The following is a 15,128-nucleotide window of genomic DNA, read 5'->3' as shown; positions in this document are numbered from 1 at the left end:
TGTAGTTCACAACACAACAACGCTTGCAGATATTTGTAATCTAATCACGTGTCTAATAACAGCGAGTATGATCGGATACTGGTATCTTTGTCATCTAAATAGGGTGCTTTCTTTGATGTCTTCATGTTCCATAATGATTGCTTATTACATCATCCGGTCTCCCCTGCAACTGGGCGTGGCATTCATTGATTGATTGATTGATTGAATATTTTATTAGGCAAAAAATGTAAACAGCACAATTACGTTTATAATACTTTGTCTAAAAGGTCCGTCCAACAAAGTCCTTGTTTCCATTGGGGTCCTTGACAGATTGGGGTTCATGACACTGCACTGACCATAGAGTTATATATATGGCACTAACGCTCCAGTGACATATGCTGTGACGTCACTGCGGCAGTCTAGATATGTAGTGACCGGTGGCTCAGAAAGAAAGATGAGCGCAGTTATATCTTGTCTTGAAAAGACTAACAAGACTATCTACTCCCATAAAGTCACAGGTGCATAAATACTACCAATGTGGTATTGTTGACTATGTCGTCAGCCACTGCCAATCTGGGAAGAGCTACGAGACCCAACGGACCCAACGGACCCAACGCCATGGGGCACAACATCTGCCAGTATAAGCTGGTGCTACTGGGCGAGTCAGCGGTGGGCAAATCAAGCCTGCTGCTTCGCTTTGTCAACGACAGGTTCACCGAGTTCCAGGCCAGCACAGTAGGAGCGGCCTTCCTGACCCAGAAGTTTCACCTGGGCGACACCACCGTGAAGTTTGACATCTGGGACACTGCGGGACAGGAGCGTTACCACGCCCTGGTGCCCATGTACTACAGAGGGGCCCACGCCGCCGTCGTGGTGTACGACATAACAAACCAGGAGTCCTTTGCGCGGGCCAAGAGCTGGGTGAAGGAGCTGAAGAGCAAAGGTAGCCCCAACATCGTCATCGCTTTGTCGGGCAACAAGGCCGACCTCGCCGGCAGCAGAACCGTGGACTTCGAGGACGCCCAGTCGTTTGCAGACAACAACACCTTGGTGTTCATGGAGACGTCGGCCAAAACAACAAAAAATGTGAACGAGATTTTCATGGCCATCGCGAGGAAACTGCCTAAGATCCAGCCACAGGATAAAGGCGGTCGGAACCGGGGCGTGGACTTGATGGACGCTGGCCAGCCATCCAAGTCCCTGTGCTGCAACTGAAATTGATCGCCCGCCCTCCTTTCGCCTCCTCCTAACCCACAGTACAGTATATAGCAAACTAGTGCAGCAAATGTCCGAAACACCACTAATGTGACGTGTCACATGTGCCACTTAGCTCCCTTGAAGTGCAGTTTGATTTGAATTTGAATTTGTCCTCTACATTTAACCCATCCTAAGACGCATTGAATAGCCACCATGCAGTGCTTGGGACCAACTCTAGTTACTCTTGGTGTCAAGGGAGTGAGAGTGAGAGAAACAAGGCACCAGCTCTAGGAAAACAAGCCCAAAAGAAGCGACTATGGGCCACATGAGCACTTTAAACATATACATCAGCTATTTGAAAAAAGTAGATCTACAAGCTCCCAACGCATCGCCATGCGACGCATTGTGAGATTGTAGATCTGTTATTTTCAAATAAAATCTTGGGGGGAAATTATAATAAGCAGACCTGGCATCAACATGCAGGTCTTTTGGTGTGGGAGGAAACCAGAGTACCTCTTTAACATTTTGCCCTCACCCCTGCTACCCTTTTTGATTCTTCTGTTACTCACTGCGACCTACCAGTTATCTTTGCCTCTCCAGCTTTCTCCATTTGATTGTATTTATTGCCTGTGTTGGGACAAGTGTGACCATCGCCTTGAGGTTGCAGTCGGGTCATTCTGATTATTATAGGTCACTGGCTGATTTTTAATATTGTTTCCCGCTGTATGGTTCCTGGATTATGAAAGACTACATTTTTAGGTGTATATATGATGGGACAAGTTTTTTTTTCTTTCTTTCTTCGATTATTTGGGGTCATTTTTGCAGTCAGTGACAAAAGGTGGGTGCAAGGAGCCAGATGTTAGAAGCTTGCTTCACACTTGTTTCACAACCTACTTCCATCTGGGACCTTGGTAGCCCAACCACTGCAGGACGGCGGTCCCTTTTTTCAACTTGTAGTGTTGTTGTTCGTGGTAGCGGCCATGAAGAATAGTGAAAGAATTACAATGCAACAGGCGCTTCTCGATGGCGTCACACCCGGTCTCGCGAAGATCCCGCCCATAGCTGCTGCTGATTGGTTCGACTGGGCGTGGGTCGGTGTAAACTCTAATCTCTGAGCGATCCCAGATGGAGCTTGTATTGTGAACTTGTGAACTCAATACCGCCCCATCAGAGTCAGGTTAGCAAGGAGCTGCATTATCTAAGATAATTTGACACCGTCATTTTGTCACCTCATACTTTAAGTAGAGCTGATCATTGATTGATTCTTGTCGTTGACTCTTACGGAGCATAATACAAAAACAAAATGATCTGTCTGGATTATTATCTGTCTGTCTGCACTGCAGGAACAATGTAATAACTGTTTAGCCGGCTTGCTGGTGCATTATAAAGCAAAACAGCTGGAATGTCATCATGGGTCTCCCCCATTCCCTTTCTGCTGTGGCTGTGGACACTTAATTGTAGACAAAAAAAAGAATTCAACCATTATGGATGCTGTTGCTGTTACCATTATATAATAACAAAAACAATACTGAAATACATTTTGAACAAAGAAAACAAGATGTAGTCTATTAACGGCGTGGCTTCATGTGGATCTCGGACTTCATGTTGTCTATCTATGACGTATCACTCAGTTATGGTATGATCATGTCATCATATACATTTGGCTCACATTTTTGACAATCTGAGCCTCAATGACTTCCATTATAAGTGATTAAAACAAGTAGAAGTTAATATTTCAAAATAGAACGTGTGTAAAAAGATCTGTGGGGTTCTGGGTTTGCCTATAGTGACAGTGTGCACAAGAAATGTGGCCCTGATCGGTCCACTCACTCACTCACTCACTCACTCACTCACTCAATTACTCACTCACTCACTCACTCACTCTCTCTCTCTCAAACACACACTCTCTCAAACACACACACATACTCACACTCTCTCTCATGGACAATAATGTCTGTCCATTATAATTTAATTAATAAAGGGTTTACAGTGGGTGTGGATTATAGCCCCATTTGTGCTGATCTAAATTCAGATTAATCTGCTAAATCATTCTGAGGAGCAGACTATGAGTGTAAGATAACTGAATTTTAGGTAATATGCAAATGAGAGGTGACAATTGCCATCCCCGGTCCCAAATGTCCTTGACCAAGCGCCGCGGCCATATTTGACGATTTGATTGAATGATAATGTATTGGTTCACAAAATAATTTTAAGTGCGAGAATAAAGTTAGACTCTGAGGTAAGAAAGTCTGCATTCGAAAGTGACATCAGGTGATGTTTAGCGATATACTGTAAGTCAGACTAGCTTAAGGTAAAATAATTATATTTTATACAGTATACAAGATACAAATCTGGGATTTTTCCTCTCTCGATGGCTTTATTAAAATACATAGGCTATTGTGAAATACAACTAAGAAACATGCCATTTAATCTGAATGCCCCCTAAACAAATGTTTGAAGAATAAACTGTCTCAGGCAGGTTTGATCATTTTAAACAAATTAGCTTCCCAGGCAGAGAAAGGCTGTAGTTTCTGTTAGCGTGGAATCCCCATCGATGATGATCATTGGTAGGCATGTTTCCGAACCGTTAACAGCCCACCAATGAGACGCAGAGTGAGTAGACAGAAATGGTGCCATCTTATAATGAGCATTAGTGAGGACCAATTATATGAAGATATTGATGAAAATGGGTGAAGTTGTGCTTTAACGATAAATAATGGAGAAAATAGATCTCTGGACCAGGGTTGATACCCTGATCAATTGTAAAATCATTTGAGGGAGAGATTATATACAAAAGTAGCATCATGTTTCTGGCTGTTGCTCTACTCGTACTCAACAAAGAAAAGGTAAAAGACTGCTATGCTGATATTCCCAGAGTGATCAGATACATGTATAGCCTTACATTTCTGTTCAAGTAATTAAGGCGGCCATTTTTGGAAAATGGCTGCCATGGTTACCACGGGACAAATCTGGCCCTATAAGCTAGGGTCTTCCTTAGGGCATGCTCTTATCATAGAAACAATTTCCTAAAATGTTGCACGTATCTACCGGTCTACTTGAAAGTCTGTATGTGTCACTCACTACTATCATCCCAACAATATACTTCTCTTCCCTTATTGACTGACTTGAGAAGAACCAGTTAGATTTTTTACCCCCATTCCTTTTATTTATCTGCTGTCTGTTGGACAGAAACCAACTACCGTATGTTCAAAATATAAACATTTCAGGAAAAGAAAAAAAAGAAACATGTTTTTAAAATAACACCACACAGCCTCATCAAAGTTGTACGGAGCCCCTGAAGGGACATTACTAGGTAGATTGTTTTAAGTGTAGATACATTTTTTAAAGGGTCACTTTATTTTTAAAAGCTGGCGGTTTATGTTTTGTGGTATGGGAAAAAAAATCATATGTTGTATAAAAACAAAATATTTAGGGGTTGAATTTTTTTTAAAGGGGAAGGATTGTTTTGGGGGGTTTAACATTTTTTTTTTATAGTTGCTTAATTATTAAAGGGTGTATAGAATAATCTTTTTAGAGAATTACATTTTTGTAAAGAGGGATGATTTTTTTTTTAGGAGAAAAAGTTTTTTTTTTTCAAAGTGAGTTTTTTTTTCAAAGTGAAGAAAGTTTTTTTTTCAAAGTGAGTGTTTTTTTCAAAGTCGTGCGCACGACTTTGAAAAGGAGGAAAAATATTTTTTTTTCAAAGAAAAATATTTTTTTTGTTCAAAGATTTTTTTTTTTTTCAAAGATTTTTTTTTTTTCAAAGATTTTTTTTTTTCTCAAAGATTATTATTATTTTTTTCCAAGTTTTTTTTTTTCAAAGTGAGTGTTTTTTTTTCAAGTATCGTTTCATCTTCAAAGTTTTTTTTTCAACGGCCGGGGGTCCACAGGGGTCCCCGTGGCGGGGGTGGCAGCCGGGGTTCCACCGAGGTCCCAGTGGACTGGCCAGGGGTCCACGGGGCTCCCCGTGTCGGCCGGTGCTCAGCTGCCCGACCCGTCCGAAAGGCCACCCTTCCTGGGTACCAGATGGGACGAGTGCCCTCCCTACCCTGGAGGTGCGCCTCGGAGCTCCGGGCGGCCCGTGGACCGTCTCTACCCGGCAAGCGTGGGGTCCCCTCTTCCCCCTCTGCTGAGTTGCTCCGGGGCTCGGGCAGGGACAACAGGGGACCCAACTGGAGCTCGGAGGCACACCTCCAGAGCTGGGAGAGGGGCACTCGTCCCATCTGGTACCCAGGAAGAGTGGCCCTTCGGACGGGTCATTATTATTTCCCCCTTTTCTCTTCTGGACGATTTTCTAATGCAAGTTTAGTCTGAAGTAATTGCGCCGCTTTTTAGTTTCAATAAATTGTAGAATATTAAGTAGGTCTATAATATGCCACCAACGTAATAACACTGTAGAATGGAGTAGCCTATATAATGCCCCATCTTTCGAATTCATTAACATGCCTCATGCTTCTGCTATTGCAGCTATTGGAGAACTAAAACTAGATAGGCTTAGAGAGAGAGCTTCGCCTATTTATAGAATCACTTCTACAAATTAAAAAAAGAATAAAAACATACATGCATGCATGTATACAGTATAACCATATAGACCTATTTAACTACTGCTGGAGCCCATATTATGTGAATGAGATTACAGGATTGAAAAACTAATTTGATCAAAAATAAGTTACTTCTATACTTACTTCCAACTTCTACAAGTGAAAGAGAGGTGATTCACTCTAACAATCATCATCGTCTTGGGTCATCTTTCTAATTTACATGCTAATCATCGTCTCATCATCTTGGGTCATGTTCTGCTATTGCAGCTATTAAGTACCTCAAATGGCATGTGAATGCAGAGGTGAGTCGTCTTGGGTCATCTTTCTAATTCATTGACATGCTAAGGTACAGCTATTGTCATTGAAGTTATTGAAATAATAAATCAAATAGATAGGTCACTTTAACTCATCACAACCACGTAGCCTACAAAATCAGGGTCTTTATTTGCCACTCTTTGCAGAAATGTATACATCAGCAATAACTGTGTCATCACATCATCACTGTGTCATCATGTTGGGTGTGTTGTTCAAGCCCTCTTAGATGGGCTGGCTGTAGACATGGTCAGGTCAGGTTGTAACCTTGGCAGGGCGTCCAGCAGCAATCCGATGTTTTCCACCAAAGCTGTGTGTGTGTGTGTGTGTGTGTGTGTGTGTGTGTACACACACACACACACACACACACACACACACACACACACACACACACACATATATATATATTTATACACATATACATACACACTGATATAAATGACAGCTTAAATTAAAAGTGCATACAAGAATTACAAATAGACATTTGTGCTTTGACATTTGCCATGTTCATGACTGCTGTTTCCTACATTATCAATTGCTTATGTCACGTTGAACTCTGTTGAATAGTATTACCCCACAAAACATATAGATCTTAGTTCATTACATAAGTCATTACATGCTAAATGTTGCATTTATCTCATGCTATGCCGACATACATTCCCACATTCATGTTGCTAACAGAAAGCCTTTGGCCAAAAAATAGACCAATTAAAAAACCTTTTTCTTTTGCACTTGAAGTATACTTAGCTTACATGACAAAGACTCAAACCATTGGAGGGGGGTAACTCTTGGAAGCTAGTGTACTTTACTATCATCAGGATGACTTGAACCATTGAACAGGGGTGTGGGGGGTAACCCATTTTTGAAATCTTGGAAGCCTGGGATGTCAAAGATGAAAGTCTGAATGAACTCCCAAACCTGGGAACATGGTTTCAGGGAAATTGAGATCGAAGACATAAAATGCTTTAAAACACCCATCACCCAAAAGAGATGGGTGCGCCATGGCCGCCCCATTTATTATCACATAAGCTTGGGAACACTTATGCCCCTCCCCTAGCATAAAAACATATGGATACTCTGTGGTTGCTGCGGTCAGCTACTGCACCAGGTTTGCCACAGGCTGAAGAAGAAAAGAAAAGAGAGGAAAGAACAAGATTATTACAAGTTGATACGACAGGTTAAATTGAACTCCAAAGCTCCAGTGCTGTAGTCAAGTCACTATATCTGGAGTCTAGGTTGAGTTAATTCCCCAGTAGTGCTCAAGTCCAAATAGTGTCCAAAGTTACTGAACATGAGTGTGAATGCACATGTAGGTGGAACACACATGCCTGCCTTTACACAGCATTAAAATAATGTCACTGTAATTAGCTATCAATATCTTATGCCAACTTATATATTAGGCTATATTACAAAAAATGTGTCTGCATGATCCAACTGTTTGTTGGGCTTCTTCCTCACGGAAGACCAAGGCTGGGGCGCTAACCCATACTGCTCCCGGAGTATGTGAGCTCTATGTGAATACCAGCTGAGAGCAAATCTACTGTATGTTGACGCGAAGGTCACCCGTCTTCTCCTTCCTGGCCGGCCATGTGAGTGATCTTCGCAGAGAATTCAGGGTTCATCTCCCAGTACACTCAGGATTTAACATCGAGAAATCATGAGAAATCTACAGACAGGAAAAGACAAAAAAATGTGTAAGGCACAAACAATAATCGATTTAGTCTGTACTAAACTTATTCTGTGAGATGTAACCTCACCATGCCTTGAGTGTCCACTAGATGCGGCAACTCTTCGATTATGGCTTGGATTGAATTTGTCCCATCTGCAGTCTGCAGTGGTGGCCACATGTTTTGGCAAGGCTTGTCTGCAGTTATTTGATTCTGTGAAGAGCAGAAAAAGATTCACTCAAGCTAATGGTGATAGATGAACATCCAAGTTTACAAGAACGGTTTGTTGCAAAAAGCATAGTCACATCCACTCCTAAATGTACAGTAGTCACATGAGTTGGATTGAGATAGAAGGGCAACTTGTACCTTATTTCAATCCAAGACACCTTGCTTTACCTTTTTCATGTGACTCCTCCCTGGCCTGGGTTGAAACATGCATCATAAAGTAGAGAAAGATATCAGAAAAGTACACACACAAACACACACATGCACACATTAGGAAATAACCAGCAGCAACACTGAAATTAAGAGTTGCCAATAATGGTTCACATTACAGTAGGATTCACAATGGAATGTTTTGTAACAATGTATTAACTTTACTTACTGTCCCATGACAGTCCCTCAGGCATGGAAATGTATCCACTATCGATGACACCAGCTTTGCCTTCGTAGCTGAAGTTGGAATTTAAAACAATAGACATTTTATTAACATTTCTTTTTGGATAGTAGGGCCAAACATATTTTATTGCTTTACCTTAGCTTGACATTCCTCTCCTTTAGCTGTGCTAAATTATTCTAAATAGCCTGTATTGTACATACAACTGATATTTGTTTAAGTAGGCCATCTTTTACATGGCTAAAATTCTACATTTTGATGCTGGCCCCTCTCACATCAGTAAATTGCTTTGCTTAGTGTCTGTGCTACTCTCTGTTTCTCTAAAATGCAAGTGTGCTGACCGCCATCATCTGTAGCTAATACACTGACTATATATAAGTACCTCATACAACCCCAATTCAAATGATCTGAACTATCCTGTTTAAACCTAGTTCACACCCGAGATTACCTGGATGAGATTGTTCAGAATGCTGTTGTGGTTCGCATTAGTGAAAATGTACCACTAACCACACACTAGTCAACAAATGGGCTTAATCTGTGTGTGAGAATACTCACTTCTCTACGAAGCTCTCCATCAGATGAGACGAGTATACGGACCATTGATCTTCTTACAGCCATAGAGATGTAATGGCTTTCCTGGAAACTGGCATCCAAGCATTTCCCATCACCGGTTTTGTTGAGGATTTCACATATTCTATTTAAAAAAAAGAGGAATGACTAAAGGAATTGAAAAGAAAAAAACATGAATCTCCAAATAGACTAATCAGACAAAGTTGTTTGTAACCCTACCCTACCTATAGTCAAGGTGAAGCTAGTCTTGTAAAGCTGCTTTAACAGAAAAATTGAACTTACAGTGCAAATGTTGCTGCTTCCTCCCCTGAAACGCTTTGCTGTTCTGTAGGCAATTCTGGAGTGCCTTCTGGGGCTTGAATCCTGAAAAGTATGAAAAGGGAATGATTGCTTTATCAGAACTATACAATGGATACATTTGTTAAAATCAAATACAAAACAATTACACTCTATTTATTAATTTATTTTAATCAATGTGTTTACAACACATCCCTAATACTACAGTATGTGAGAATTTGGCCTTCGACCTAGCTAAGTTGAGTGCAACTTTTTAATCCTGTCGTCCTCTAACTTTTCCCATTCCTCCACTTAAGTCGCACAGCATTCCACCTCACCAAACACATGTATGAAAAAATGGCTATTTTGTCCAACATGTAAAAAAAGAAAAACATGATGTGAACATACACGGTACATTATAATAATAATAATAATGTAAAGTATACATGATGTGAACATGCACGGTATATCATAATAATAATCATAATAATAATAATAATGTACATGATGTGAACATGCACGGTATATCATAATAATAATAATAATAATAATAATAATGTAAAGTATACATGATGTGAACAAGCACGGTATATCATAATAATAATAATAATAATAAGGGTAATAATAATAATAATGTAAAGTATACATGATGTGAACAAGCACGGTATATCATAATAATAATAATAATAATAATAATAATGTAAAGTATACATGATGTGAACATGCACGGTTCATCATTATAAAATTATGTTAAGTATCATAGCAGTATAGTACAGTAGAGTATAGCAACAACACCTCATTAAGCTACAAGTACAGTACAGTATAGCAACAACACCTCAATAAGCTACAGTAGGTATGCTACATCGCACAACGTTGTCGGCCCCAAAAATAGCAGATCTACAAGCTCACAGCGCGTCGCGGACGCAACATGTTGTGAGCTTGTAGATCTACTATTTTCGGTGTCAACGTTATTCATGTGATAGATAGAACATGATAGAACATGCCAGCCAATATGATGACATTCTCTCCCTAGAATTAAATCACTTTGAAACGCTGCGCTCCATGTACCAGTGGTTCTCAAACTTTTTCATGTCAAGGACCCCCAAAATGACACTTATTACCCCACGGACCCCCATTTGAAAAGATAAGCCATGGACCCCAATAAGAGAAGGTTTTTACGGCTCTCTAGCAGTGATTCTCAACCATTTTAATTTCAAGGACCCCCAGTTTAACATGCATTAGGCTACGGACCCCCATTTAATGGCATCTATACCTCTGGGACCCCAATTCATATTGTAAAATCAATGTTAATTTAACTCTTGAGAGTGTACAAATGGAACCAAATGGACCCGTATGGGTCTGTAACTCTGAGAGTGTACAAATGGAACCAAATGGACCCTAACGGGTCCATTTGGTTCCATTTGTACACTCTCAAGAGTTAAATTAACATTGATTTTAATTTTTTCCATCATTTAGCTGGGGACCCCCTGGAACCCCCTCAAGTATTCCTGGGGGTCCCCGGACCCCACTTTGAGAATCAATGCCATATACAACATAAATATGATCGGCAACGTACATTAACGTAGTGGATTTGGCGTGTAGTGCCAGTGCTAGCTGGGTGCTACCCATGGAGCTAACGGTGCTAATGTTAGCGTTAGCTAACATAATGGCTAACGTTAGTAAGCAAGCTGTACACACCATACCTCTATGGTACAAACGCATTCATTCATTCATTAATTCTCCCAGATAGCGGTAGATTAATGAGAGCACCTTATCACTTACAATAATTTCCTTGTAAACAAATGAACGTTAGCTGACCAGCTATTTCCTCCGTGGTGGAAACTGGAAGTGGAAAGTCTGGTGACCAAATTTGGTCAAAGAGGAAGTGACGTACTGATTTTCAAACTCGTGCGCACGAGTTCAAAGTCGTGCGCACGAGTTTGAAAAGGAGAGGTTTTATTTTCAAGATAGGTAATATTTTTTTTTGTAGAAGTTTATTTTATTTTTTTGTAATTTTTTTTTTTTTGTAAAAGTTTTTTTTTTTTCTAAAAGTTTTTTTTTTTTGTAAAAGTTTTTTTTTTTTGTAAACTTTTTTTTTTTTGTAAAAGTTTTTTTTTTTGTAAAAGTTTTTTTTTTTTAAGTCATGCATGAAAAAAAATAATAAAATGAAAAAAAAACATTATATTCCCTAAATAAAAAAAAATCATCCCCCTTTAAAAAAATGTCATACTCTAAAAATATTATTTTATACACCCTTAAATAATAAAGCAACTATAAAAAAAATATTTTAGAGCCTTGTTCTTTTTCTGCCAACATATTCTTTTTTTCACCATACCACAAAACATAAACCGCCAGCTTTTAAAAATAAAGTGACCCTTCCAAAAAAAATTACCTACCCTTAATACAATCTACCTAGTGATGTCCCTTCAGGGGCTCCGTAAAGTTGGTATGGTGACTTTATACATTGTCAGATACTTGAATGGACCCTTATATTATCAATCATCACTTTACCCAAATAGAGCTCAATGTGAGGAGGTTTTTGACCATTAATGTTTTGTTTGAGATTGTTGTTTTGTCCATAATTAGAATGACAAAGTCAGACGGAAGTTGAAGTTGGAGTTAAAAGGTTTGGAGTTAGAAGGTTTGACCGTCAGTTTGAGGATCCAATGGAGTTAGGAGGTTTAGTCAAAACCGCCTTTTAATACCTTTCATTGGTTCAATATTTGTAAAACCCACACACAGACGTAAAGGGTGTTCAATAGCACTGATTTATTAGAGAAAAGAAGAAAGGTGAAAAGCGGAGATAATTGGTTTCTTCCCGACAGCGGCGATATGCTCCTCCACCCCTGTCAGATTCTTGCTCTGACACTCTTTCCACCATTGGTTCCCTTCAACCATCTTTGATGACATCATCAATCGTCATAGGCCTACATCACTGCGGCGGTGTAGACCATATAGCACGTGTGCCCTGACAGGTCACTCAGTATAGGTAGGAGAATAGATCAAGTGATCGGTTAAGGAGACCTGATCACTCAGTATAGGTAGGAGAATAGATCAAGTGATCGGTTAAGGAGACCTGATCACTCAGTATAGGTAGGAGAATAGATCAAGTGATCGGTTAAGGAGACCTGATCACTCAGTATAGGTAGGAGAATAGATCAAGTGATCGGTTAAGGAGACCTGATCACTCAGTATAGGTAGGAGAATAGATCAAGTGATCGGTTAAGGAGACCTGATGATCAACAAGACACCTTCAACTTGCTTTACTAATGACATGTATATGCACAGTATGCCAATGTGGCCGTCACCGCTGTCCCAAAAGGCCTTCAACTATTAGCTTTGAGAATTCCCAGGACGACGGTACGACCAAATACCAGGCGGATTATATGGGCAGGCCTACGGACCCTCGGAAGGGCTTTAAACCCATGACCAACCTGAGGGCCTCAACCGAACCCTTTGATGGTGTGAGCTGCAACCAGTTGACGTATGTCGCCCATCAAATGGAGCCACGCTACATCAGGCCCCCAGACGTGTACAAGCCCTGCAGTGAACCCCTCCAGGACCTCACAACACATCAAGATTCCTTCAGGAGTTGGCCATCAACCAGGAGGGAAGCTGTTGCACCTCAACTCAACTACACTACTCCCTCTGGCAGGTTTGATGGTACAACCAAATACCAGGAGGACTTTGAACCCAGACCTATGGACCCTCGGAAAGGTTTTAAACCCATGACCAACCTGAAGGCCTCAAGCGAACCCTTTGATGGTGTGAGCTGCAACCAGATGACGTATGTCGCCCATCAAATGGAGCCACGCTACATCAGGCCCCCAGACGTGTACAAGCCCTGCAGTGAACCCCTCCAGGACCTCACAACACATCAAGATTCCTTCAGGAGTTGGCCATCAACCAGGAGGGAAGCTGTTGCACCTCAACTCAACTACACTACTCCCTCGGGCAGGTTTGAGGGTACGACCAAATACCAGGAGGACTTTGAACCCAGACCTATGGAACTTCGCCAAGGTTTTAAACCCATGACCAACCTGAAGGCCTCAAGCGAACCCTTTGATGGTGTGAGCTGCAACCAGATGACGTATGTCGCCCATCAAATGGAGCCACGCTACATCAGGCCCCCAGACGTGTACAAGCCCTGCAGTGAACCCCTCCAGGACCTCACAACACATCAAGATTCCTTCAGGAGTTGGCCATCAACCAGGAGGGAAGCTGTTGCACCTCAACTCAACTACACTACTCCCTCGGGCAGGTTTGAGGGTACGACCAAATACCAGGAGGACTTTGAACCCAGACCCATGGAACTTCGCCAAGGTTTTAAACCCATGACCAACCTGAAGCCCTCAAGCGAACCCTTTGATGGTGTGAGCTGCAACCAGTTGACGTTTGTTAACCATCAAATGGAGCCACGCTACATAAGGCCCCCAGACGTGTACAAGCCCTGCAGTGAACCCCTCCAGAACCACACGTCATACAACGATGCCTATATATGCCATGACATGAGGCCAGCCATGAGCTTTAAGCCAGCTAACCAGGGTATGGTAGAATGTTCTCGAATGGAAGACGGCACAACATATAACACAACGTTTACTCAACATAGGGTGAACGTGTGCCCTGCCAACTATGACCCACCCCCAGGCTATGTGGTCGATAACAGTGGTAATATGGGACACAAGTACTTGAGGAAGCTTTAGGCCTTTTGAAGTTAGTTGCTCAATATTGATTTGTTTCACATTTAGAATGTTTAGTTTAAAAGTGTGTTCACTACAGTATACTTTGTAGTGTTCACCACAGAAGATCCGATTGGACAGTGGTGAAAGAAACAGCAATGACAGAGTTTTGAGTCACATTTTTATCAACTGGGGGCAGCCAGGGCACTTCTCCAAAAACTCATGTAAAAGCAGTAAGGAAAAGGCTACACACAAAATGCAACTTGTCTGCTACGGCCCATAGAGATGATTCATTTATTTTGTTAAACAACATGGGATTACCAACAGGTTATGTGATGGCTTTTCTGTTTTATTTATTTTTATTTACTTTTATTTTATTGATTTATTGATTGATTAATTCATTCATTTTTATTCTTTTATTTGTATTTTTATTTGTTCGTACATTTTTGGTATATTTTTTTATTTTTATTGGTGGACAATCAATTTATTTGTATTTGTATTTGTTTATTTACATCTTTTGCTGCTGGATGATGTATTTGTATTTCATTTTTATTTGATCAAATCTATTTTACCGACATTGGGCAACTGTTCAGAGGTCAGACACCACAGTCCAGACAGCTTCAGTTAAACTGTGTTTTATATTGTTTTAATTTAATTTTAATAGACAATCTTGTTTTTAGCGGCGCTAGCCGCTCTATACCTTTAGGTATAGAGCGGATATTAGCCCTCTATACCTGGCTTTTGCGTCAACGTTCTGATTGGTCAGGCTCGCCAAGGTTCTGATTGGTCAGGTCCGTCAACGTTCTGATTGGTCAGGTCCGTCAACGTTCTGATTGGTCAGACCCGTCAACGCTCTGATTGGTCAGACCCGTCAACGCTCTGATTGGTCAGACCCGTCAATGCTCTGATTGGTCAGACCCGTCAACGCTCTGACTGGTCAGACCCGTCAACGCTCTGACTGGTCAGACCCGTCAACGCTCTGACTGGTCAGACCCGTCAACGCTCTGACTGGTCAGACCCGTCAACGTTCTGATTGGTCAGACCCATCAACAAAGTGATTGGTCAAGCTTCACGTGACACATGGCTATAAACACATTATAAACACATATCGATGACAAAATGTATCAAAGGCGCCGCTACCTTCACACAGGGTGTGATTTTTTTGTCTCCGCCAGGCCGAAGGCATGGTGGAGAGATGTTTTCACTTTGTCCGTCCGTGTGTGTGTCCGTCCGTCTGTGAACACCTAACATTGGTCAAGCTTCACGTGACATCACAATATGTAATATAAAT

General features: G+C 41.1%; 1 protein-coding gene and 1 long non-coding RNA gene across 2 annotated transcripts; one reads left to right on the top strand and one right to left on the bottom strand.

Annotated features, from left to right (window-relative positions):
* Positions 1-531: 531 nt before the first annotated feature.
* Positions 532-1,194, top strand: LOC311041857 (ras-related protein Rab-5A-like; the record flags this gene model as incomplete). The annotated part of the gene is made up of 1 exon (XM_084052342.1): positions 532-1,194. One exon carries the CDS (start codon positions 532-534, stop codon positions 1,192-1,194), a length of 663 nt encoding a protein of 220 aa, XP_083908468.1.
* Positions 1,195-7,398: 6,204 nt separating this feature from the next.
* Positions 7,399-8,975, bottom strand: LOC311042381. Its single transcript, XR_014600498.1, has 5 exons — positions 8,868-8,975; positions 8,301-8,368; positions 8,093-8,117; positions 7,787-7,909; positions 7,399-7,695 (listed from the first exon to the last, which is right to left on the bottom strand). It is a non-coding gene; the product is annotated as an uncharacterized lncRNA (long non-coding RNA).
* Positions 8,976-15,128: the final 6,153 nt, after the last annotated feature.

The sequence above is a fragment of the Gymnoscopelus microlampas genome (assembly GCF_963454915.1).
Source record: "Gymnoscopelus microlampas genome assembly, chromosome: 3".
Lineage (NCBI taxonomy): Eukaryota > Metazoa > Chordata > Actinopteri > Myctophiformes > Myctophidae > Gymnoscopelus > Gymnoscopelus microlampas.
The sequence above is the reverse complement of the archived record's forward strand: the minus strand, read 5'-3'. Positions and strand labels throughout refer to the sequence as shown.